The 26,272-nt window shown below is 39.1% G+C and overlaps 1 protein-coding gene across 6 annotated transcripts in view; it reads right to left on the bottom strand.

The window, feature by feature from the left end:
* LOC102237865 (protein quaking-A) overlaps positions 1-26,272 on the bottom strand; it is an 87,902-nt gene that overhangs the window by 45,085 nt on the left and 16,545 nt on the right. For all 6 annotated transcript variants that reach the window (XM_005801088.2, XM_023352975.1, XM_014469551.2 and 3 more), the window contains exon 2: positions 11,416-11,558. In XM_005801088.2, the coding sequence (XP_005801145.1) occupies positions 11,416-11,558 (143 nt within the window). The remainder of the gene's footprint in view (positions 1-11,415; positions 11,559-26,272) is intronic.

Consider the following 26,272-nt stretch of genomic DNA (forward strand, 5'->3'; position numbering starts at 1 on the left):
GTCAGCGCGTGGCTCTGCTTCTGGCTTGTAGGTAAATAAAAGCCCAGAACACAGCTGTCTGTCTGCATCACACAACCAAAGCGAACAAGGGTGAGCCCCTCGCTCTGAGCTTTACAGTGGTGCTCCAACACCACACATAGCTTCTAACCTGGAAGCTGCAGTGACAGAAACGTGGGTGTTAAACTCCTTTACTACTGGCAGGGTTTCTTGTTTGCTTGTTGTAGGAATGATTTTTAAAATAATTACAGTTTTGTTTTTATTTTGGGGGTGGGGTTGGGGGGAGTTGAGAAACTATGACATTTCACACTATTCTAATGGCTGCAAAAATCTTCCATCATTTTAAATCCCATAAGATTTACAACCATGAATACATTAAACACATACAGTGAATTACAAATTAAGCTCCACACATCAAACAGACTGAAAAAGAAGCAGCAAATAATGCCTGAGGTTCAGTCTGGCTGTAAAAACCTGAAAGTACTGCAGAGCACATTCAATGTCCTGTTCTTTGCACAGCTCAGAGTCACTAATATCTCCGTACAAGTGATGGCAGAAAGTGTTCACAGGGACATAAATGTTGATGAGAATCGCTTCCGACAGACAGCAGCGGCCTGATGGAGGGAAGAAGAGAGACGTGGAGAGAGGCCAGGCCGGGTGAGCTGACCCTCTTCTGCCGAGGACGGCAGCTAAATATTTGAGGACCAACACTGCCGGCACGTTCCCAGTCTACAGGGTCTTCAGCTCCATCTGTGTGGATCACACTGACTGTGTGTGTGAGCAGGTGTTGTGTCTGGCAAAGCTGTCAATTAGCAACATGAGATGTAACGGCTACATTTTAGGACAATGTATCCCAAAACAATATGGAGATGTAGTCAGTAGCACTTGCTCAAAAGTCCCCCAATCAGGATTAAAATAATGGCCACTGATGGGTGAATAAATAACACTGATTATATTCTTCATAGGACTCATTGCAGGGTGGGATAGAGTTTGTCCTTGACGTTGATGATGTGCAAAAAAGAGATTTAAAAAAATCCAACAATGGGAAAATTGCATAATGTGTAATGGCTACACAACCGAACAGAACATCTCTGAAACCTGTAGCTCCTGTAGGAGGTTCTGTTTAAAAAGCTCCAAGTAAAGCAGAGAGGTGAACCGGCAACAGGGTTGTTGATGGACAAGGTTCAGATCCAAGAAACTGAATATTCACACCAGCTCTGTTTAGTCCGCTTTAATTAAACTCTAGTTTTTATTGTCTAGAAAGTCTGATTCATTCGGGGAGGTGTGAATGTGTAATCAAACTTATATGTCGACCAAAAAAGCAATCCGCCTAAAAACCTAGGTCTCGGTTGGTTTGAAGGGAACTTGGAAGTGGTTCAGATGGATATGTAACCAGAGACCACTTCAAGCGCACGGCATTCTGGGTAAATACAACCATAACAAACAGTCAAGTCAGTCGAACAAAAACGTTGTTCAAAGAGTTTGGATCATTTGACACCGTGCAGCATTGTGAAAACCAACCACGTCAGCTGAAAATGTAACAACTGTTGCAACTGAGTCTACTGGACTGTCGGGTGTGAAAACATCCCATCTAATTCTCTTGTCATAAGATGGGAGACAAAGTTCTTTTTCAGAAATATCGACGTCACCATGTAAGAAAATGTATCCATTCTCTTTTTGAAAATGTTTTATGTTTTTATTTTTAAAGCCTAAAAATAGAAATAAATAGGTGGTTCTTTAAAAATGACTACAGTAGATATTGTGGCTCTAAATGAGTTTCAATGGGGGGGGAATGGGTCTATGGATGATAGACTATACTTCAATCTAAATCTACTAAATCGGAGTCTCCATTCCTTTTCCAAGTGTCAAGTTATCTATAACAGCCTGCCATACTAAGGGTAAAATATACATTTATTCTAAAGGCTTTGGATAGTGGAAATAATTATTTTACTAAAAAACTCAAATCTCGCACATTCACACAGCTGTGTACATACAAAGCCCCCTTCAAGACAAAGGCTCAGTCTGACATTAAAGGGCTTTTTGTTTGGCCATAGTTATCGCTGCTCCACAGGCGGGTTATGTTGTGACCATCTCCCCTGTGTGTGTGTGTGAAACACAAAGTACAGAGTGAACTCTTGTAGACGTCCTCGACACCTACAGCTGATGGTCGTAGAAGTTTCTGTGCACAGATTTCTGCTTTTGGCATTTTTCTTCCACAGATGCGAGCGAACAAAAGAGAGATGACAGCAGCTCCATGAACAATGGTCACAACAATTGTGTCTTTGACTGCGTTTGTTTGTGGTAGTGGGGAGACAGGAAATGAGATCATGCTGAGGGCTCTGGCTGTGTACGCGGAAGGCTTATCGAAGAGCGGGGCGAGGCCGGCACCAGAATACCAATCGTGTATTAGCCAGTCGGGCTTATGGAAATAGGACGGAGTTCATTCAGTGCATCGCATCAAAGTAAGGTGGAACGGCGGTGCACCAGGTTCCATCATCCTGCTCAATCTCTCAATTTCTCTACATCTTCTCACTTACCCTGAACTTATCATACCAATCATTTTAACACTGCACTGCTCTGCAGTTCCTCAGGCTTCTGTTGAGTCTTGTTTCAAGTAAGTATTTTGGAATTTACAGTGGAATAACTTGCATAACACCCTCCAACATCTTCCTTTCTACATCCATTCATAGCTCCTGGTGACTACACAGGCTTCCCTTTCCTCTTTCGCTTACAAAACAGGATCTTGCCTTTCCTGATGTGCTTATCTCTCATCCTCCTGTGTTTAATGCTCTCTAAATGCACAAATCAATCTTTTTTTTTTTACCACACACAACCCCTCTGGCCACCAGCTGGCTTCATCCCTTTAAATCACTGGTTCATCTTTAGGCTGGAATATTTACTTTCAGTTTGTTGACAAGGTCCTGCAACCACAATCCTACTTACTAGAAATGTAGAGAAGTCAGCTGGAGACTGAGTTTGGTTGATTTTCAGCTTGATCGACGCAGATCGTTGATCAGCTGGTTGAAAACTACAAATGCACCATACCTAAGACTAAGAGCTAACAACTTTTGCTAACAACGCTCCTGTGAAAAAGATGCTAACTGCTGGGAAAAACACTCAAAGTTTGTAACTTTCAGCAGCAGTGAGGTGTTAAAAAATGAATTCACAGGAAGCACAGAGTGTGAAAATAGCCATTCGGAAGGAAACAGTGTTAGCTGTTCAGAGAGTTAAGAGTTCAGCAGACAACAGGAAGGGCATTCAAGGTAACTGTTAACCAGCTCAAAGGGAGATCAGGGGTGTTACAAATCAAGCTGGTCATGCAAAATACTAATAAGATGTTAAAGACAGTTGAAAGTGTTGCCTTTGCTGACTAGGTTTTGAAATGTCAGTGAAACCCTGAAGAACTGCAGAACCCCTCTCACACAGTGGGACATCACCATCAATGTAAACAACTGACAGATAATTGACAGGCTCCTGTACAGTTACCATAAATGAAGAAGTGATTTGAGAATAAATCACAACTAACAGTCAATTAACATCAAGTTATAAAAAGCTGTGATGTGACTAAATTGATTTTGGTGCTCTGGAGGTGAGTAGGTAATTTTTTAATTGTCAATGTTTGTGCAAATTAAAGTTAAAGTCTTTAGCTTTAAAGACTTTAACTTGATTTTTAAAGTCAATTAATTTGACTTTAATTAAGATTAAAGTCAAATTCAAACATGGAATTTGACTTTAGTTTCACTTTGCTCTCAGTATGGAAGCTTGAAATATAATGTATGAAAAAAGCAAAATAAGGGTTGAATTAGAGAAATATGCATGGTATTAATCAGAGTTCATCAGAGACACAGCCTGAGGGAAGAAACTGTTTAAGCACATAGTGCAAGTCTGTGGGCAAAAATCCAATCAATTTGTGTCCAGCATGTGTGGGGTCTACAGAAATGTTGGAAATCATTTTCAGGACTCTAGATCATGTATAACATTTAAAACAAAATATGTCATAACTGTGTTCCACAATATGGAGGAATTTCTTGTATTCGTAGTTTTTAATTGCCAATAGAGACACAGACAGTCTTGTATCTTTTGGCTGTTTTTGAGAAATCATAGTTTTATATTAGACTTTATTGTTAAAAGTTAAATGTTTAATTATCTTTATTGTCCATCCAATCAAAACTACTTGGAGATGTGAGGCAGCAGCCATTTTATTTAGGATGTCTCACAAGGAACTAGAGTGGTAAAGAAGTGAAAATTAAGGATTCAAGTAGTGACATGTTCACCCCAAAACCCTGCAGGAGTTAAATCACTCTCTAATCAACATACCTGGCGTGCTGCTCCTAATCTATAGCTCTATTTGTGGATTCTGTTGAAGTTTATTTTAGTGTTACAATCCGGATGGAAATGCAAAAGACGGAGAATAAAAGGAGTGACGCTCATTTGAATTATCCATCCATCCATCCATCCATCCATCTTAGTGCATCAGTTCGAGTAATACGTTTTTATTCGTACCCCAGTGGTCACATTATTATCATCAAACCACAGGGAATAAATCCTCGCCAATCATTTCCCTTCTTTAATTATTCAGAGGTGCCACTGTTGTATTGGTCTCAGGAATCCTCTATCAGTGGGATCTGGCATGTGAACGCTGTATCCGATACTGCAGATAAAAGCCGACACCGTGTCCCCAGTGACACTTGTGATCCGTGTGTGGTCAACCTGTTTCCTTCGTCCTTCCTCCTCGTTTTTTCACATCTCTGCCTCTCAGCTTAATGATGCACAGACAGACGGGGTGAGGAAGCACAGAGGACTGTTCGCTTACAGTATCAAAGCACCGGTACGCAAGCTGCTGTTGGAGGTGTTCCCATTAATGCCCTGAAAGCTTATACTGTTGTCATTTATCAAGTTAACTGGCTTCGAAAGAAAAAAAACTAAATTATCCTTGTTTAAGTTATTATTATAATTACTCATCGAATAGGTAAGTAGAAAGCCATCAGTTCATTAAATATTGTCCCCATCCATAATTGCTGGATAGCTGCAGTTAGTAAAATCCTCTAACCTACCACTCTGAAGTGAGTTGAGGTGAGTGTTTCGGCACGTTGCCAGCGCTGGTAATGACTTAAGGGGGTCAGGAAGATATCAGAAGCTGGCATGATAAGTGATGACACCCTCCTGGGGACAACTTTAATGACTTTTCTTGTCCAGGGAAAATGGACCAGGAAAGTCCGCACAGTTTTACTGCAGAGAAACAGAGTCGAGATTTTCTCTCTGCAAACTATTAAAAGTCTTTAATTCTCAAAACGTGAAACACTACAGCATGGCACAATGATTCAAAGTGCTCCATCACTACCTTTTCACACACACTTTAGGTTTCACCTGTTCTGATGACAAATTGTTAAAGATGCACTCTGAGATTAGCTGCAGACCAGAAGCAAACAATTTTCAGCTTGATCTGCCCTCAGAAACTTAAAATCTGATCAGTTACCTGTCAGTGAATGCACCACACCAACAGGCCACACTCACAACACTCTTCAGTGTGGATATTGAGTGAAGATGAATAAAAGTTAGCCAGGTGGATAAAATGAAGAGTTAAGAAGTTATTTTAAAGAAATGCCAAAGGAGATAAAAGGGAAGTTTAATGGATGCAGAAAGATTTCAAACCATCTCTTCCATCCATCATTTTAATCACCATCTACAACAACTATTTTAAGATACTCAGATCACACAAGTTACGGCGACATTTAATTTCCCTTCAGGTTAAATGAAAGTGTTTTTGAATTGAATCAATAAATATGTAAGGTTCATGTTCAAAAGCTGTTGAATCAAATCTTTGTTCAAGCTGTACGGCTAACAAAAGTTTAGCCAATTTTTTGTTGTCTAAAACAACAAAGCAGACAGATACTGGGTCTGTTGTTTAATGAACAAAACTGATTTAAAATCCAACATTGATTATTGTCCCTGAGTAATACAAGCCAATTATAAAAATATGCAGATGTCCTCAAGGCTATTTAGTTCAGAGACGACAGTTGGGCCACAGGAGGGAAGACTGGGGCTTAAAGGGGTCTCATTAGAAAGGTTAACAAGCTCAAGTGACATAACTCGCTGAATGTGGGAAAACATCAGAAGCTGATGTTTTTACACTCCTCACTGTGAGAACCAGCTACTTCTGCGCTCACAAGCTTGAAGGCATTCTAGAGTTCAGACGGTGCTGTTGACCAGTTAACTCAGAGTCCAGTTTCACACAGTCAGCACAGCAGAGGTGATTTCCACAATCGTGTGTGTTTGCAGCCAGCAGCTGACCAGTCCTCCTGCTCACCACTGCGTTCTGCTTCAACAAACATAAATACCAAGCAGGGGACTAGAGCAGAAACAGACATGCGATCAAAAGACCTGCGACACATGCGATCAGACGCCTGAAGGTCAGTGGAAATGACACGCGGAGCTGCCAGTCAGCTGCCTGGCGATGTGCATGTGCTTGCTCGGAGAGCAGCCCAGCCATAGATACGGTTTAATTGAAGGTTGAAGTTATCAGATAGCATGCGACTCGGCTGTCAGTCAAGATGCAGTCACCGCGGTGGCGCTTGACAGTGTTCTGCACCGCTGACGACATCAGGAAATGGCTGACTTTCAAGAATGGTGAGGGGGCGGTTAGACAGACAGAATGATGGCGATAAGTCATACTCACAAACACATTAGCAGACCGATGTGGAGGGAGGTGGAGTGGGGAACACAAAATCAGAGGAGGGACACACTTAAGGGAATTAGAGCAGAGGTGGGCTGGCAAGGAGAGTTATTCTGGTAGAGTCAACATAGGAACCAGGCACCAGGACAATCTAATTATCTAGAGAAACCTGGACCTGGCACATGTAGCCGGGTAGCAGGAGGCCTGGTGAGTGGGTGGGACCTTAGCCTGAAGAGATGGCAAATCGTTGGAAGAGTTTTGTTTTTAAATCTGAGGAAAAAGTGAGCAGAAGTGCTCCAAAAAAAATGAGAAAAAAAACCCCATCAACGCTGCCAAATCTTCTACAGCAGATGACGTGATGCCAAATCAGAGAACATCATTATCTGCTTTCATTGGAGAACCTGGAAGTCAGGAAGATGCGAACCTTTGGATATTTTTAAGAATTGTGCAATTTGGGAAATGAGCTTGAAAGTTTTGAGTCCTCAGCAGGGTCTCTTCTCCTTTAGCAGCAGACACAAAGTGACAGATTTCCCTTTCTTTGTTATTCATTTATTTTCTCTCTCCCTTTTTGCATCATCCACTCCCTTACCTTGCATCTAATTAGATACGCTCTTTATCCTTCCTAAAAATACAAACGGGATATGAAGACATCGTGACTCACTTTGTTCAGACTTCTTAAATCTCAGAACATGACAAGCTCAGCTCTTGAGGAAGTCCGCTAAACATTTTTCCACTGGTTGTCTGCAATATCCAGTTTTTACTCCAGCTACAGTTTTTATAAGTTCCAGCAGTTGCATTTAAAGCTGCAGCTTATTAGGCAAACATGTAAATATAATAATTTTGCAAAATATTAAGATAGATCAGTATTTTTATGGATATCACAAGCAGTTAAGAGTTCATCCAACTAGCAACATATATATCTGGGGTGCAAACCATGAATGTTACACAATATTAGGAAGTTATGTGCTGGTTGGAGGTGGAGGAGGGAATACATTTTTCAACATCGAGATGCAGATATGGAGAAGTCAGACTAAATTAAACCTTATACTAAAGCTAAACTATGACCTCATTTGAAGGAAAGCAGAAGGTGTGAGAGCGGTGAATGAGAGTCACATGGCTCTAAATATAAATGAGCTGTAAGAATGTAGCATAGATGAGGAGGTTATCTTAGACTCGTTATGTAGAAGTTCAGATTTAGTGACCAGTGTGCATAGACCACTGGTGGTACAGATGTTTCTGATGCTTATTCTGTGATTTTTTGTCTAAAATATTTAATCTCAGAGTATGTTTGTGTACGGCAGCGGTCTGCGACCTTTACAAGCTAAAGAGCCATGTTTGTCCTCAGTCCAGTTAAATAAGCCTCGTTTAGAGTTAGACCTCATTTAGACCTTTTCAAAAAGACAAAATAAAAATCTACTACAGGAAATTTGTCTTAAAAAAAAAAAACACAGTTTGTGTATCTATTTTTAGATTTTAAAATAAAGAAAAACACAAAACCTTTATAAAAAACAGATGAATTTACTTTAATGGGATGTTAATATTTTTGGAAAATATTAACATGGTGTAGTTGGAAAAATATTGCTTGCAGATTTTGCTTCTCCATGCCATTCTTTAGTAATTTTCTCTATTCGTTCCTTATAGGAACATGCTGTAGATAAAAAAACATGCTGTAGATATTAGACCTAGAAAATATTACTGGTTATTTTGCGTCATTCTTTTGTGAAAATTCAATGCAATTATAACAAAAAAACCCCGCTAAAACAAATATTTGTTACAGTATGTACATTTAAGAGTAATTGTTACTTCTTTATCAAGCGAGGTGGGTGGGTGATCTGGGGATGCGGTGACATCAATAACCAATTTATTATAACATTGAAGCATATTAAATCATAATTGAATCCTGATTCCCAGACGTGGTGATGGTGATGTAGTTAAATATTATGATAGAAATGCAGTTTTTGTCCACTCCTCTGTTTCTCATCCATCATAAACACTTCATACTCTCTTTCTGACCTTTAGTATCTGAAGCGCCGTCGTCTGTGTCAAGTGAGGGAAACTAACCGAGAGAACAAGCTAAACCTTCCTGACACATACCGATGCTGTGGTGACTTTAAATCTGCTAATTATCTAGGAGCTCTGACTGCATTACAGTTTTCTTAATTGTTGGGGGGGGGGGGGGGGGGGGGTTCTCACCATGCAAAACTAGTTTCACAGAAAGTAGGATTTATTTCATTCATCTCGGCGGCTGGCAGCTCCTGTCTGGCATTTACAGTTTTCCGTCTCTACTTAGAAATCTCACAAGGTTGGAGGTTATATGCAGACGAAGGAGAGCTAAAACAGGAATGAGAAATGTGCGTGTTCCTTTGCTGTGTCATTTTTAGGCTGTGAATCTCCAGAAGTCATGACCAAAATGGGGAAACCTAATTAATTTAGTGGCTTACTTGACAGCTTGTTGTAAACACAACTCAGAGTCACCGCCACAATTCTGCACGAAGCTCAGCATCCAGAGTGAGAACGAAGGCCACATAAGGATGCTGCACTTCACACTCTGTAGTGGGAATGATTTAGTTAACGTTGCAGGTGGCAATTATCGTGAGCTTTAACAACAACAAACAAATGTGGTGAAAACTTTTACACAGGGTGTCAGCAAGTTCAATTTGAGACTTTTTAAGACTATTTTAATGGCGCCTTCAATGAGATTTAAGATAGAACAAAAATATAAATATAGGAGATGGTCAAGGTATCTGTTATATTACAATCAAGAATAACAAAAACTGAAGTGTCGAGGTCTTTTTGTGGGTCTTGGCTTTGTGCTTCTCACTGCATATGGGTCTACAACCGTAACCAATAGTGCCAGGATTAAAAAGGTTTTTTGTTTGTTTGTTTTTCTGTTATTTTGTGCACAGAGTGCACCTATGAATAAACTAATGTGTATCCATTCATGATAGACGCAAAAGAAGCTAGCTAAATAGCAAGGGTATATCAGTAACTAGCTAGCCTCAATTGCCTTCAGTCACAGAAAGCAATGAAGATGTCTGCGCAACTCAAATTTTGTTTGACAGAAAAGTCAAGCGAGGAAGAAAAAAAACATACGAGATTAAGTAGCAAAACTTAAGACCCTCAACTTACTCTGTTTTTAAGAATTTAAGACTAAAGATCCGCTGACACCAAGTTTGCAGCAGCCTTAGTTACAGGTTCAAACATCAAGTGGAAACATGTACACAAGTTCACTGTGGAAATTTAGCAGGAAGAAACAATGAAAGATCTGACGTGGAGGACTGACTAAGCCCAAGTTCAGACACTGGAACCCGGTTCTAGTGTCAGCTGCAGCTGAGCTCAGCGTCTTATCAAGCCAGGAGGAAAAAACTCATTCCATGTCCTGCTGGGTTCTGACCTGCTCTATCTGCACCATCTCTTCTCATCAACGACGATATCTAAATACATCATACTCTAAAAAAAACATCATGGGGTTTAAAGAGAAACATGGCTCCACAGAAAAAAATATTATTTGTTTTCATCTTCATCTTCAAATAAAGAATAAAGCTGCATGAAAAAGATATTATGTAGTTGTGACACTTGAGCAAAACTGTGATGATGGTATAACTCCATCAGCTTCAGTATCTCAGGTTGTAGAACAGACAAGCAAACAGCATCAAACTACAGGCTCTACCAGCTATTAGAACCAAATAATATCAATTTCTTTGACTCCCAGTGTTACACTGGAAAAGGCTAAATAGTCCACAGCACCAGCAGCTTTACTTTAGGGTTGAAACGATTCCTCGAATGATTCGAGTACCTCGATTATTAAAATTCCTCGAGGAAAATGTATCTGCCTCGAAGCTTTGTTAATTTATGTTTTATTATTTAGAGCACCGTGTTCCAGTCGGGACATTATTTGCGTTGTGTGGAGCTCTCACTTGAGTTGTTGACGAAATTAAAGTGTTGCCATCATAACATCCAATTTTCAAGTTTTTCCCGTGGGGATTTTATTGATTGATGATAATGCCCAGGTTTTTCGGGGGACCAATAAGCATTTTTAAAATGATGGGAGCGATGCCTGGTATCCAGCACCCTTTCTCCTCCCGGAGCTGCTGGTTCAAAGCGAACGGCGGGGACGAGCAAGGCGGGAGTATTTGTACAGGTAAGTGGATAGACTGAATATGGCGGGCGGCTGAGTAGTTGATGCTTACAGTGCAAGTGTAGCTTTACGGACGAACCGCACAATAAATTTCATATCATCCCGGTCTGAACAAACGGGTGGAGGAGTGCACCCACGGTTCATGACTGGTAGATGAGTTTCCGAGTGTGACAAACGAAGGTGCCGTAAATATCCCGTATTGCTTCCCCCGCCTGGTCTTTTGTTTGTCCCCTGGTCTACTGGTCGTGTCTCTCCCTCCCCCCCAGACATTAGGTTTGTTCGTTCGTCTGTCCCCTGGTCTATTTCCTCCTCTAAACCCCCATTTTACGTTCATTCGTTCGCCTGTCCCCCACCAGTACCACCCCAAGCCCCCCACTCCAGGCGACATTTCCCGTATTCTCAAACCTAAAGCTTAATAAAGCACAATAAAGGTCATTTCACTTCTATCTAATTTAAATTGGTGTTTACCTACATTTTCGCCCAAGTACACACATCAAAGTAACTATAAATATAAATGTAATATTCTGATATGAAACAAATTTGATCATTTGTTTCAAAGTTTTAACACTGAGAAGAACGAAAAGAGGCTCAGAGTTGGTGAACTTACGTCTGGGTACTCTTTGACAGGCACAAACAGTTTCTCCTGCAGGTGAACGATGGGTCCGATGGGTTCGGGCAGCTCCAGCGGGTGTCTGTCCACAAGGCCGTTCACTGTGTCACTGTACATATCTTTACGCACTCTGTTGATCTCTGAAACACAATTAAAAAGGAACAAAGATTACTAACAGGGCAATTACATGGTTTTGGTTTTATTTACATAAAGTAAAAATGCTGCCATATTCACTTGACTGGTGTGCAAAAACCTAAAGTGATATGTGAACTCCTGATAAACAGAAATCTAAGGTAAATACACTGAATACACTGAAGCACAGAATAGGATTACATTTGTTAAAGATGTTACAGATAAGGACGACACCATTAGTAAAACATGCACACTTTCACTAGTAGTGAATGTTACCATGACAATATTGGCAGCGATTCACTGACATTTCGCCTAATCTTCCCTTTTCTTTCCATCAGAGATGCACCAATCAGATTTGTTATGCCGAATTACAATTTCCTGCTTTCTAAGAGGTCAGACCTGCTGAATTTTTTACATTTATTTAAAAGGACTGAAACGTCTTTGACCGAGATAATTGTTTTGAATCTAACACAGAAAGAGGGAATTACAAGATTACCTCAGAGTGCATCAAAAGTACAAATTTGTGGTTCTGAAGCATTTAAGTAACTGGGACTAATCTATGTTCCTGCTTGAAGGAAGTCAAGAAGTGACAGTCCAATCAGCTAGTTAAATTGATTCTTTATAATAAAAAAAAAGAGAATGTCAACATGGCAATAAACATAATAGGCCTGTCACAATGTAACAACAACTTTTGCTGGACGATAAATTGTCCCAGAAGTTACTGTGATAAACGATATCATTTTCAACTACGATAATGGTAACGGTGGTATAAACAAATATCAATAAACTTTACATTCTAATGAACATTTAACACAGCTGGACAATATTTTAAATATACAAAATAAATTAAATTTAAACTATAAATAAAATGAATTATCAAGTCTCTGTAAACAAAAAAGGGGCTAGTTGTGACTAAAGCACCAGACTGAAGACTTCTGCCATTCAGTGTTTGGTAGAAAGAGAAAAAGAAAAGAGAAAAACAATAAATAGAAAGTATTGAGCTTATTGTATTGCACCCAAGCACTTCCTTTGCGATTGCAATGCAATTTAATATACTGTGCATCTGTACCACAGCAACTGTAAGGGTTAAGACCACTGCTGTTCTCCTCAGAAATCTGAGTGAGATGGAAAATAATAAGACCAGACAGCCCTGTCTAACTAATACCCCTCTTCTTACTGAAGCACTCTGTTACACACATGCATGAAAAACCATTTCCAGTTGTTTGGAAGACCAACAACCTCCCACAACAGAAGAAAAGAGTCAAGACAAAGAAATGTTGCTTTTTTTGAATGTCCACATGTGTGGAAATGTCACTGAAGACTGACAGCTGCAGTTATGACATACATAAAAAGACAAAAGACTCAGGTTACACAGCAACTTGCCAAGACGCTATAACTGCACGATCACACCGTCACTGAGCGAAAAGAGAGAGAAAAATCGGATCAATAGGCAGAGATCGGAGGCGACAGGTTTGAGAGAGAAAAGGCTCGGTGTCTCAGAAGGATTTAAGGAGGATGTTAGGTGTTGTACACAGCAGGTGTCATCCTGAAACTTTTCCCCTGTAGGAGCTTCTAAATTAACCCAAAGCTAACTATAGTCGCACTAAGCCGAGCCTCCCTGACCGCCAAAGAAATGATGGAAAACCTGAAGCCAGGCCAGACTTGCATTAGATTTTACTGTCATTCTGAAACATATTTGGTGTTTAAAGTTACACAGGGGTCATTTCAGGTCAAGGAGCCACACTTTTCCAGTACGCAATTTCCAGTGAATGGATTCAAGCAATAGACAGGAAAATAAATCTGATGAAATTTCTGTTGGAAAGAAAAACTATCCTGAAACTGTAAAAAAAAAAAAAAAAAAAAAAAACACCTGCTAAAGTCATCTCCAGTCTACTTGTATAGCTTCAGAGTGACACTTTTACGAGTCACATGACCTTAGCTCTGCAGGATTCAAAGATAGCCTCAGTCTTTCCATATGATGACTTCCTTCTCCTGGTATCTAACCCAGAAATAAGATTATATCACTTCTACACAGGAGGCAAGCCACATTATGCCCTACTTTTATCTCTGTAATGGCTATTCAGCTTACAGTTTTGAGAATTACATGTTTTGTCTCTTTAAGTGAACATTTACAGACCCTGCTACACGCATGTTGTATTGTTGCAAACAGTTAAGAGACAAGATGAGCTAATATTGTGCAGCTTAGATCATTACCTCATTTTAAAAGTTAAATTATTTAGAAGAAAAACACTACGGATCCAAAGTATCTAAGGAGTATTTGTCCTCTGATAAAAGGTGAGAAAAAAGCCTTATTCATATTTGACAATGCAACCCAACAAACACCAGTAGCAATCCCACCTCTTCCAAATTGTTATTTCCTCTTGCTGAAATGCCACATTAACATAAGAGGGCCGAACCGGGCCATCAACGGAGACGTGCGGCATTTGACAACCTCTAATTTTAGTGCTGCAACTCTTTTCTGAAGCACTGCATTCACCTAAAAATTACCCCCTGCTTTACAAGGCCGACAAAAATAATTTATCTATCTGTCCACCCCGGCAGAAAGCCTCATAAGTGTGGAGACATGGGTTTTAAGTGTGGATCACCAACTTGAGTGAGAGGGGCGGTGTTAAAGGAGGAAGGAATAAACAAAAGAAGGAGAAAATAAACTGGGCTGTCAGAATAGGACTTTCATTGAACTCTGCTACGAGCAGATTTTGAGGGCAGAGTCGTCTCCGGTGTCTGCTAACAGATTGAGTTAAGCAGAGCTCCGTTTTCCGCAGAACCATAAAGACATGTGCCACTCTGGACCAGCAAGTTTCAGCAAGTTAAAACACATCCACATCTTGTTCTGCATACTTCATCACCATTAACACACATTGGACACATTGTGCTGCAGTTTGCCAAAGCAGAACGGATTAATGGACTTCAACTGCCACTTGAAGTCCATTGTGCAGGAATTGGTGATCAGTACCATAAACCTTTGGTGTTGCTTCTTATAATTTACAGGTTCTCGCAACAGAAAACTACATTTAAAAAATGATGACCAATGGTTAAAGGATTAGACACCCACCAAAATAACCATCCCATGTAGTCTTAATAAATACATGCTAGGAAGGAAGTTAAAGGAACTTTGTAGTGTCTTCAGATGTTAGTGTTTTAAAGTGACTTAACATGGGTTTTTGAAACCAAATGGAACAATTATTTCTGTTTTTATTTCCATCTTCCTGGATGAAATTTGTGAATTTCATGCTAACATTTTATACTAGGCGAAGATATTTTTGATGTATTACAAATCAATCTGCATAAATATTAGACTTGGAGCTCCTATTATCTTCCGCTGTATTGGTGTCCACTGCATGTATTAATGCATATTTAGTGTTTCAACTATTAAACCAAGCAGTACAAAGCATTTGAGAAGGAGTCTCAAGTATTAACTTATTTTACCTATTTGTGGTGTGGCTGTGGTCCCCAAATCAACTTTCAACTTGGTGATTCTTTTTGTCTAAAACAAAGAGACTTTTATAGCTAAAACTGGCATTGGAGGTGTTTAAAGCAGTGTTTAAGCATTATCTGGCATCAACTTTTTGTTCCAGTATTTTTTTTCCATTTCTCACCATATATAACGGATATTTTCTAGACAATTTTGTATCAAAGGGAAACAGGTGGAGCACAAAATGAAAGGATCCCGAGAGCTAAATATGAAATAACATTAAACTAAAGACAAAACATCAACCTTCATCATTATTATAGGGTGTGTGGAAGGTCGATCAGATCAAAAAAGTAAAACTTAAAGCCAGAGTGGAGTGATTCAGGCTTAGATGTGCCTCCAGACTCTAACAGCTCCTTTCTGCCTTGATAAAAGTTAAAACATGTCTCACTTTATCCATCTCTTTTTGTTTCGCTCAGTTTCTGCGGTTGTCAAACTCTGAAGAGAAAAGGAAAATGTTACAGACAGTGCCTGCATATCTATCTGCCCTTTGTCAGGAAAAGAAATGATTTCTCCTCATCTTCTGTTATCTTGTTCCCAGGGAGAAAGAGGGGAGGATGACAGGTGGAGGGGTCCGAGGTCTGACAGCAGGATACTTCAAGGGAGAAACTTTACTCACAACCTCAAAAAACCAAGTGCTATATTAAAAAACAATGGACAAGTCCAGGAGGAGCTGCTGTAATCAGGTTAAAGACAGGTGAACATCACACAATGAGAGCTGCTCCATAGGAGAATGGGAACAGGTCCGTTAAGAGGCCAAAAATAGACGTGCTCTGTAACTGCTTTGTCCTCGGCGCGTGGGCTCAGAGCCAACCATCCCCTGACCAAGCAGCGCACCTCTGTCCGCACGCAAAGCAGAGAAAAGGAGAGCAGAGCACCAGAGCAAAGGAGCGTAATGGCCAAATAATCGATGCTGTCCACTTTACAAGAGAAAAGCTGCTTTGGTTGCCTTGTGATGCCTGGTATTAGGCTGATAAAATCTGGCACCTGAAACAGATCCGATTCCAACACCAATTAATCTGTAAACCAAAATGATCAAATGTTCAGAGTCCTGCAGATAGTTTGAAAGTCTTCTTTCATGGGGTGATTTAAGATCAAAAACTGTTCAGACGCCTGCACGTCACTTTGCTCCAGCCATCGTTTCCACCGGGGAGGAGAACTTCTACAAAGCTGAGGTAACGTAATGAGATTCCCTCCAAAAAAAGGAAGCTACTGCAATCATAAAGGCACCTAAATGTGGCGGTGGTGAGTAAAACAAGACTCTCTGGAGAAACACGCTTTTTCACTTTAAAGCTGAGCACTTTAGCCATCACAAAGCCTGGTTACCCTTTGCAAACTGAAAGGATTTGGGTGTTTAATGCATTCCTGGCCTTTATTCACGGCACAGACAACTTTATCCAAGATGACACTCCGCCTCAGCCGTTTAGGGTTCTGACAGGACAAGCATATAGGAGAGTGGGTGAGCTTTTAAAGAGGAAGTCTACTGTGCATTTGGGGGGAGACTGAAACTTAAAAGTGTCTGCATTTCTAGGTTTTATCAACAACTCACAGCCCATCTTTCCTCGCTCTCTGTCTCTGTCTGCAGCTGCACAATCCTTCGATATTCATACTTAAAACTATTCATGTTCCTTCAATGACTTTGCTGTGCTCACAACATAGTTAAGCACAGTTTGTCCTTCATTCTTAAAATTAAAAATAAGTATAAGTTATGAAATATGCTGCAGCAACCAATAGATGTGAACCAGTTTTATAATTCTGATAAGTCCAATTCCAGTCCTGAACATTCTGGATCAGGGAACGTTGGCGATCTTTTGGAAACTACATGGGTCATGGTCTCCAAACTTCAGAATGCCACTTCTAATCATTTTTGTGTATTTTGAAATACAAAATGTTGTGACACAACAGAACTGTGTAACAAACTTCCCTCTCACACACACTACAACAGCAATCAATCAAATACATGACAGAAAATCAGTCTTTTTGTCAAAAAGTTATTTTGTGGATCTTGTTGAAAGAAAACAATGTTATATTTTGCAATCTATTTTCAAAAGTGCCAAAAAATGGTAGATGTTGAGTGAGCTATATTGTGTCATGGAGATATGTTATTGTTTTCAGTAGAGGTTTATTAGTACAGATACAGTATGTCTGTAGAGTAACTGGCAGTATATGGCTCTATGGAGAAAAAGACAGCTATGTAACTTTGGTCTGCTTTTTGAAAACCTCTGTTTTAGGAGAAACCTTTACTAAGACGGTTTATCATTTTATCCAGATACAGTGGACCCCAGCCTTTTTGCAGTTCACTATTCACTGATTTTTCTGTGAAATTTGACTCCAAGGAAAAGTCGTTCATTAGCGGCTTGTTTCAGAGGGCATTTCTAAAATATGTGAAAGAACATCTAGCTTGGGAACCAGAAATACCTAGACGCAATGCTGCTTGAGATGCTATTGGCTGGCGTTTCCAAAGCAGCCAATCCAGGAGCAGCATTTATTTTCCTTTGCGGTAAAAAGGAAGACTGAGGATGTTTAGCTTCTGTAGTACAGAAGTGCCAAGACAATTTCCACTGTATTAATGAATGTTAATGTATATTTGGTGTTTGGACTACTGAAACATGTTTTTAAAAGGTGTCTCAACTATTTGTGGATTTTAGCAACCAGTGGTCAGCTGTGGTTCCTAACCCTCATGGATACTGAAGGTCCACTCTATATTGCTGTCATATTTAGTTGTTGAAGCAAAGAAAATGGCAATTATCCATCTGGGCAGGACATGGCTTTACAAATCTATATTAACCATCTGGATTTTCCTTCCCACTGTTAACCACAGACTAAACTAATGATGCTGTCAATCTGTGACTTTGTACATAATACTTAACTAAACCACAATAAATAACATCTGTAATGCACTGTTTCACAACCAATCCAGCCTAATGAAGGCTGTGAAATAGCCTTAGTCAAGCTGTGAAGATTGTTAAATCAAACATCAAAACTCATTTTGAAATGCATAATCCAAATAGGCGCTGTTTTCAATAATTCATCACAGCCTACCAGTTTCTAACTGGCGAATCCGTCTTGTCTATCCTCCGTATGCATGAGAAAGTAACCTGGAGCACAGTTCTAACTCTGTTATAAAACAGTGACTGGAAAATAGAAAGAATGTAATATAGCAAGGCTGAACTTTGGACACAGAAAAGGGACTGGGGATTTCATCACAAATTCTTTTGGGACTCTGAAACTGCTGCTTCAGGCATTTTGCTTTCACAAAGCAACAGAAGAAATTTTGCACAACGGGAACGAAACTCTTCAAAACCTGTGAGTCAAGTCATACAAAACTGTAACATATGTAGGCACATCCTGAGAACTAAAAGCAGATAGCAACCAAGCTGGAATATGAGAAGCTGGAGTTGGAGTTTTGACTCAAACAAATAAATATTGACTTTATTTTTCCTGTTCCTAGAGCTACAGTACACTGTGGGGTTCACAGTGCACTGCTGCCACTGGGCTCTTAAAGTGTATGGGTCCAGATTGGATCACATTGTGCTTGAATTGTGTTTCACTTTTAGTTAATCTGTATAACCAACAGAAATATGATTCAACCTTAAATACAAACACAAACTGAAATTTAGCCACTCAAAATTAGGGATGCACCACTTTTTTATAACGACAAAACACCTAAGGTTTAGTATCGACCGATCCCAGTCCAATGCAGAAATTACTGAATGAACTTAAAATGTTTCTATTTTTAAAAACAGACCATAAATGTACTGAATAAAAAAAAACTTATTTGATAACTGCACCAGTACAGAACACTTACAAAGCATGGAATTAGACTGAATAAATCTGCTCTTATCAATGATGTAGAATATCTAGAATTTTTTTAACCAACAACTAGATGATATAAAAGCACTTTTAACAGTATTCTTAGCTAGAGAGGAACATGTATCGAACAACATTTGTGGTAATTTGGACACTAGCCTGGCTGCATTCATAACAAAACTAATTAATATAACTCATTCATAAGAGGTCAAACTTTTAACGACAGCCTTTTGTTATTGTTAAAAGCCTTAGCTTTAAAGCCAGACATTATTCCAATATATTCACAGACTGTCTAGGAAAGCCACTGAAAACAAGTCTTCAGTGGCTTTAGGAGGAAAGAGACACACTTTTATCCCGAGGAGAAGATTTTGTCTCAATATTTTTTATTAAAGCAGGTAAAGTGACAGTGTTCAGGATCAGGATAGGCCACAAAGTATGGAACTGACCTAAGAAGGCGTCTGGACTCCTCTGTCTGAGTCAGGTAAAAAATAAACGCACACCAGCACATGGGTAGATAGAAAATCAGCATAGGAGTTATTCATCCACACAAATTGAGGACAGGCTTTGCCTTCTAGAAAACTGCTTACACACTGTAACAGAAACACAACCTTTCTGAAGCAAACAGTGTGGCTAAAAATGCTGGCTTTAAGTGTGCACATGAACATATATACATAACTCAGCCAACTCCATCCTTGAAAGCAGCACGTTCTGCTCTGTGATCCTCAATAATGAGCTGCAGCTGCTGAAAATAACAACACAGCCTAGAAAACAACTACAGCCAACACCGTCCTGGACAGTGTCCCCGCAAAAACTTCAAGTATACACACAAGACTAAAAAAACAAACACCTAACTCCTAACTAAACATTAAAACACCCACACACATGAGCTAATGAGCCTGTGTGCGTTTGTAGGCAAGGCTCCCCCGAGAGCATATACCCACAGAAATAACGGAGGGAGGAGGAAGACTGCCTGGGAGAAAAAGCTGTTAAACAAATACAGGAGGAAGTTCCACTAGCTTGCGTTACTAGCCACCGGTTCATGTTCAAGTTACAGATTGAGAGATTTAAAACAGAAAGCCATAGCTGCTCAGAGACAAAAGAGCTCTAATAATCCAGATTATTATAACCAAACAAATACCTAAACTGCATGCACGGTTCCCCATAAACAATACTCAAGTTTGAAGACATAGGAGAAAGACTAGTATGTTTTACAACCAGTTTACATTACATATCCATTCTCTAATTTCAATACTTAAATTCCTAATTTTCTTTCAAAATCTTTTATTATCTCTGGAAATATTAACTTTAAGCTGCTTTAAACTTTAGATTCATATTCATCTTAAACTGCCACAGAACCAAGGTAGTGATTGAATAGCAGTAACGCCTCTTGATGCATAATCTATGCACAACAAGCAGTTAACTGGAAATACTTTGCTGCCATCTAGTGTTCAGAGTTATGTCCAGCTGTGCTTAAATCCGGTAATTTGCATATTTAATAATTAACCCTAACTTGTTGGGTTTGTGTAATATTGAGAATAATCTACATTTAAAAGCATTAATAATTTAGTATTTTATATAATGAAACAAATTCAGACAATGAGGGGTTAAATAAAAAAAGAAAAGAAAAAACAGTGTTCCATTTCAAAATTCACAAACTTTGGTACTGACTGGAGAATCCTACCAGAAATGGAGCACTGTTCTGGATAGTTTGCATTTTAAATCTGTTTATATTAAGAAAAACCCAAGTAAACTTAGCAAATTAAGAGATTTTTTTTTAGTATTTTAGTCAGACCACCTTTAATCACAACAGATCTAGCTCAGCCTTATTTTTTTTTTTTGTTTTCTTGGGGGCAAAAAACAAACAAAAAAACAGTCAACTCTTTCTATCTCTATCAAAAACGTGGCATTACTTAACTTGTCAAAACCAGAGTCAATGTGTTAAGATCTTAAAGAAACCAGAAATTGGTACTGCAAAATTGTTTGATTGATGCACCTCTAATTGTTACTTTATTGTAAGTCAGAAACAACAAGAAGTCTAGTGCATCTTCTTTTCTGCCTAAAGCCTTGAGAATATGTATTCTAAAATGGGAACATGTAGGTGTGGTGATGGCCAAGAACAGCAATCACCAAAGCCATTTATCATAATCGGTGGCAAACACAATGTTTTCTGGGGCTGTCAGCATGACTGGATGCAGGAAGAGAAAAAAAGATTGCTGGCTGAATGGGGCTTTCTGTGACTGCTGGCAGTAATGGGGACAGTGTGCTAGAAAAAAAAGTGTCAGAGCGTGTTAGTTTGGTGATTAAACAAAGCAAACAGATGATGCAGACAAGGAGAGAAGGAAAGGCAGAGCTAAACAGAGACGGGTGAGAGGCAGAAACGGAGACAAGAGAAACTATCAAATCTCTGGAGATGTTCAGATTCTTATCCACGTAATACGATCATGTAGACGTCTGATTAGACTCAAATTAATTCTGCAGGATGGCCGCAGTCTTAATCATACAATTGGAGCCAAACTATCGCCCATGACAGGAAACAGAGAATCGGTCTTGGAGCCATTAGCAGGTTAGCGGACCTGAGGAAAGCTCTCAAGGGGGCCTTTAAAAATCTAACATTGTAAAGTAAAAACTGTTCTTGTATCTAATGCTGACTTTATTAAAAGTAAAGCATTAGACTTGTTAAAACTTGTTAGTCTTAATGTCTTTCTAACAGCCAAGTATTGCATGCTAAGCAATACTTAGCATACAGATATACTAATCAATTGACCAGTGATTGGAATCATCCAATTTTCTTTTAATTTAAGTAAAATCAGTTTTGTTTTGTTTTTTTTACTTTTAATTTAATGGTTTAAAACTAAGAGCACAGAGTATTCAGTTTCTTAAAAAGCAGATAAAGTTTTGGAGCTGATGGCTTGATGTTTAAATGAGGATAGTTTTGTTTTTTTTGTCCATCAAGTTCTTTTATTCAGAATATAAAAATAACTCCCTTCACCTCAGAAACTAGAATATTAAATTAACATAACATGACCTCCCCAAAATGGCAGGTTGTGGACCTCAAACTGAAATCTGTACTGACCAGAAAAGCCTGTATTTTAAAACACCAATCAATCAGTTGGTCAGAATTAGACATTTCTACTTAGAACAACTCTGATCTGGGATCAGCAGGTCAACAACAACAACTCAACATCTTTAGTCTAGGAATGCATCAAAAACATGAAAATCCTAATCAGTGCATCTTGTTGTTTACTACTAGCAACAGAAGAAACAATATAACTAGAAAAAGGGTGTAGTTTACTGTGTCATTTGTACATTTTTTAAACCGAATTAAATGTGTTAATAGATCCAGGTGGTCATATAAATGTAATCAGGGCTGTGAGATAAAACTTCTCTCTCCCAGACACAACCACACCATCAAAGCCCCCAGCTTAAAAGTAAAAGAGCTTCTGATAGTATCTAGAGAGCCATTAGGACCCCGATCTAAAATTAGAAAAATGGGATCATCTCCATCTTTGATGATGTGGAACTGCTTTATGGGGCTGTCTGTTAGTGGGGGGGGGGGGGGGGGGGGGGGGGCAAGCTGGCGGCTCAATGAGCCGTGGGAGTGGCAGTTTTCTGCACTTATTGGGGTCTGCCACAGAGCGTGCTGGTACTGAAAGGGAGGGTTAACTTGATACAGGACCATAATGGTTCGCTTCTAATGGCTGCTGCAAGCGGCTAAGCTTTAATACTCCCAGCAGGAGGCAGTGGGGCTGTGGGGGTCTGCTTCTATATGTACAGTCACTTATGTACGTTTGAGGGAGTCACCCCAAGATGGGAGATAGATGGACATTCAAGAAGTAGTGTGGTGGGAACAGGAAGCCAGCAGTTTTTTCTCACAACTTTAACCTTTTTAGTAATTTTTAAGAAGTTCTCTGCAGCTCCCTTTCTTCTTGTTTCACTTTGTAAAGCAAACCAATTTGCTACCTCAGCCAAATCAGCCAACCTAATGCACACAATTGCAGACTCAGACTCCTTCAAAAATATCAAGCGAATGCAGACGACTTGAGCGCAGTTTCCTGCACCTAAAGGAGAGGCGGATGTAGCGTTAAATTGGAATCCAAAGCGATTGTCATTTAACAGCCTGGCTTTCACAGAGAAGCCTCATGAGCTTAAAATGGTTTCACAAATTTCACAGAGTACATACTGTCAAAACAGAAGAAAAGAATCCGCCTCAATTAGGAATCAGAGAGCAGAGGTTTTATGAAATAAAAACGTACAAATGTTGAGAGAGGAGCAGCTGGAATGAGGTGCTTAAGCAGCACAAAGAGCAGGAAGGATGCAGAAAAAAGTACTTAATTCTGATTTCAGTGTTTAACCCAATCACCTGACACAGCTCCAATAATTTTCTCCTCATCTCTACCCGCGTTACACAACCTGAATGGGTACAGGGCTTGTATGGAGGTCTAGTGTCAGGAAGAAGGCAGATACCACACATCCTGGACACAAACTGTTTCAACTTTTACATTGAGGCTGTCACAACAGAGACAGCTTTGTCACCTTTTATATATTTATACTTTAAAGTTCTTCACTGAGACTGATGTGGAACCAAAGTCAGATTTGTTGTTTGTGTGCAAACCTGGCAAATAAACATGATTCTGATTCAGAATACTGAGTAAGTACTTAATTTCTGGGTTTACTTAAACTTTTAGAAAGGGAGATTGGATCTATTTTCTTTAAGTGAAAGTACACACTTATGGAGAATGTAGAAAAATTATGAAGTTATGTAAAGTTACATAAAAACAGCAAACAAATAGTGAATGAAAATACACAAAAATCCTGCTAAAATCAGAAGCATTTTTATTAAAGGTTAAAAGTGGAATATGATGAGATTGATTTTTTATGCTTTGTAAAGTATTTGTCATTTTACAAAGCATAAATCATTATTCAATAAGCTGATATTGCAGTGATATAACTGATGTCATACCTCAGACATCAGAGGTGTCTGATAAATAAATATTAAATAAAAATTGGATTTGATCATTTTTGGTCAACATAGGGCTAAATATGTTAATATAGGTAAAAGTAAACAATAATTATCAGGTCATAGTTGTTAAGAAAAAGGAGGAGTCTGGATGTCAGAAGTGTCTATCTGACCAAGTAGGCACCTGGAGTCACAGCCTTACAGACAAGTATTCATATTCCCCATACACACACACCACAGGAATGCGTTTGAGGGGAGGGATTCTGAGTGAAATGAAGTACAGGATGTCTGCAACAAGATGTGAGAATATAAGATAAGGAATGTTAAGAATAACAGGATGCAAAGTCAGGAAGCATGCCCATGGGGTGTTATGTCTGAGTATGAACTGTGGATCTGAGCAGTCCTTGGTCCCGTTTCAGTCTGGAGTTCTCCAGGAATCTTACTGGTACACAGGGAAACATGCAACAGTTCTTCACCAAACCATATCAGAATTAAAACAACGGGTCTGAATAAATAATGAAGTAAGAGTTACACAGAATAAATAGGAGTTTAAATAAGGAGGACCAAAAATAGTTCTAAAAATGATGGTCATTGTTCTCTGTAAGTGTGTTTACACATGGCTGCCTCTTTGGTCCCACAACAATAACAGGAAAGGTCCAGCTGTCAGGAGAGGAAACAGCAGAGGAAAAGGATGGAGACATGAGAGGACATGATAAGACGCATTGCACTTCCTGTTCCCACCCCGGTCGCCCAGGCGACCACAGTCCACACAACCTCCAGCAGGAACGGACAATAGGAAAATCTGTCATGCTTGATTTTGACCATCTGTGTAATATACACTTCAAGTGATCCAGCTCTTTTTTTAATGCCCTGATCTGAGGTTTCCTGCCTGATAACAACTGGCCGTTTTCGTTGAGGTCAGACTCAAACTGGAACACAAAAAACTAAATTGGAGGAGCTTTGAATCAGACAGAACATGAAAGAATTGTAAGATCGCTCCCATTTCTGCATCAAAGCTTCAGTCCTCAACTATTATCCGACTTTTTTAAAAAAAGTTCAAAGCGTATGCTGTGGGCTGATGTGTTTCTATACTAAAAACAGTGAGAGTTTTGGCTATGATGGATTTTATAAACATCATAGCATTTTGCTTTTATCCTTTTAAATACAGATTTGAAAAGCCAAATCTGTATTTGGCCTTTCATTATGAATGTATACAAGTAGGCCAGAGCAGAAAAAATACAACGTGACTATTTACATATGGAAAACAACACAGTCAGAGACATCCTTACTGTAAATGTTGGAGGAATCTTTGCATGATTGGAGCTCATGATTTTTTGTACGTAAATAAATAAAAATACAACACCATACACAGGTTTATTGGGTGTACGTTTGGTAGGGCGGTGACTGACAGAATGAGGTAAAATCACGTCTTTTTTCCTCATTATCAGGAAATCGCGTCACAAGATCACCACACGCGGAACAAAAAGATCAATGTTTGGGTCTGGTTTTTATTTTAAACATCCGTTCTCCTGTCCGTCTGTCTGTGGGTCTAGAGAGTAGAGTTAAAACTCAGTCACCAACAGTGAGGTATCACTGATCTCAATGGGATTAATGACATCACTTTAAATCAGGGGTGGCTCAGGGACATATGTTTATTAAACTTTTTATTTTTAATCATGGTAAAATTATTACCAACATAATTTTCCTACAACGTACTGGTCAACTTTTATTGAAAAGCAGACTTTGCTGCACCCAAGTCAGTTTTTATTTACATTATTAAACTCAGCTAAATATAGCAAGCATTTTGAAGAAAGTGACCCAAATCCTGTTTTATGACTGAATAAATTTGTTCACATAGCCTAAAGGAATTTGAAAACTAAATGCTTTTTTTTTTTTAACATAGCAAACGTGCAAAATCATTTTTACATTTGGATCTACATTGAATAACATCCCTTTCCTATAAAATAAAAAAGGAGAACTTAATTTGCTTGGAAATCTCTGCATTATAGGATGACTTAATGTCTAACTAAATGGTTCACTGACAACATAAAGTGAAACTAAAATATAAATATATTTCAAATGAATGTTAACAGCAAAGAAGAGGAAAAGCGTCATATTTTCAGGCCCTATTAGCAGTGTTTTGGAAAAGTATTAATACATTTTGACCCTTTCAAGTTTTGTTGTCACAACCACAAATTTCAATGTATTTGATCAGTATACTAAACACATAGTGCACAATTATGAAGTAGGAAGGAAGGAATATATAGCTATGATATTTTAAATATAAAAATCTGAAAAGATACTAAACCTCAGACATCGGTAATGAAAAACCGATGCATCTCTACAACGCAGCACAGATCACAACAAAATGGAAGCAGTAAGGCACCACTGAGAGGTGCGGCAGAGCAGCCAAAAGGCTCATGGCCTGTAGAGATCCACACCTCAGGTGGGAGAATTTGTCCTCC

Source organism: Xiphophorus maculatus, chromosome 19 (assembly GCF_002775205.1).
Source record: "Xiphophorus maculatus strain JP 163 A chromosome 19, X_maculatus-5.0-male, whole genome shotgun sequence".
In the NCBI taxonomy this organism is placed as follows: Eukaryota; Metazoa; Chordata; class Actinopteri; order Cyprinodontiformes; family Poeciliidae; genus Xiphophorus; species Xiphophorus maculatus.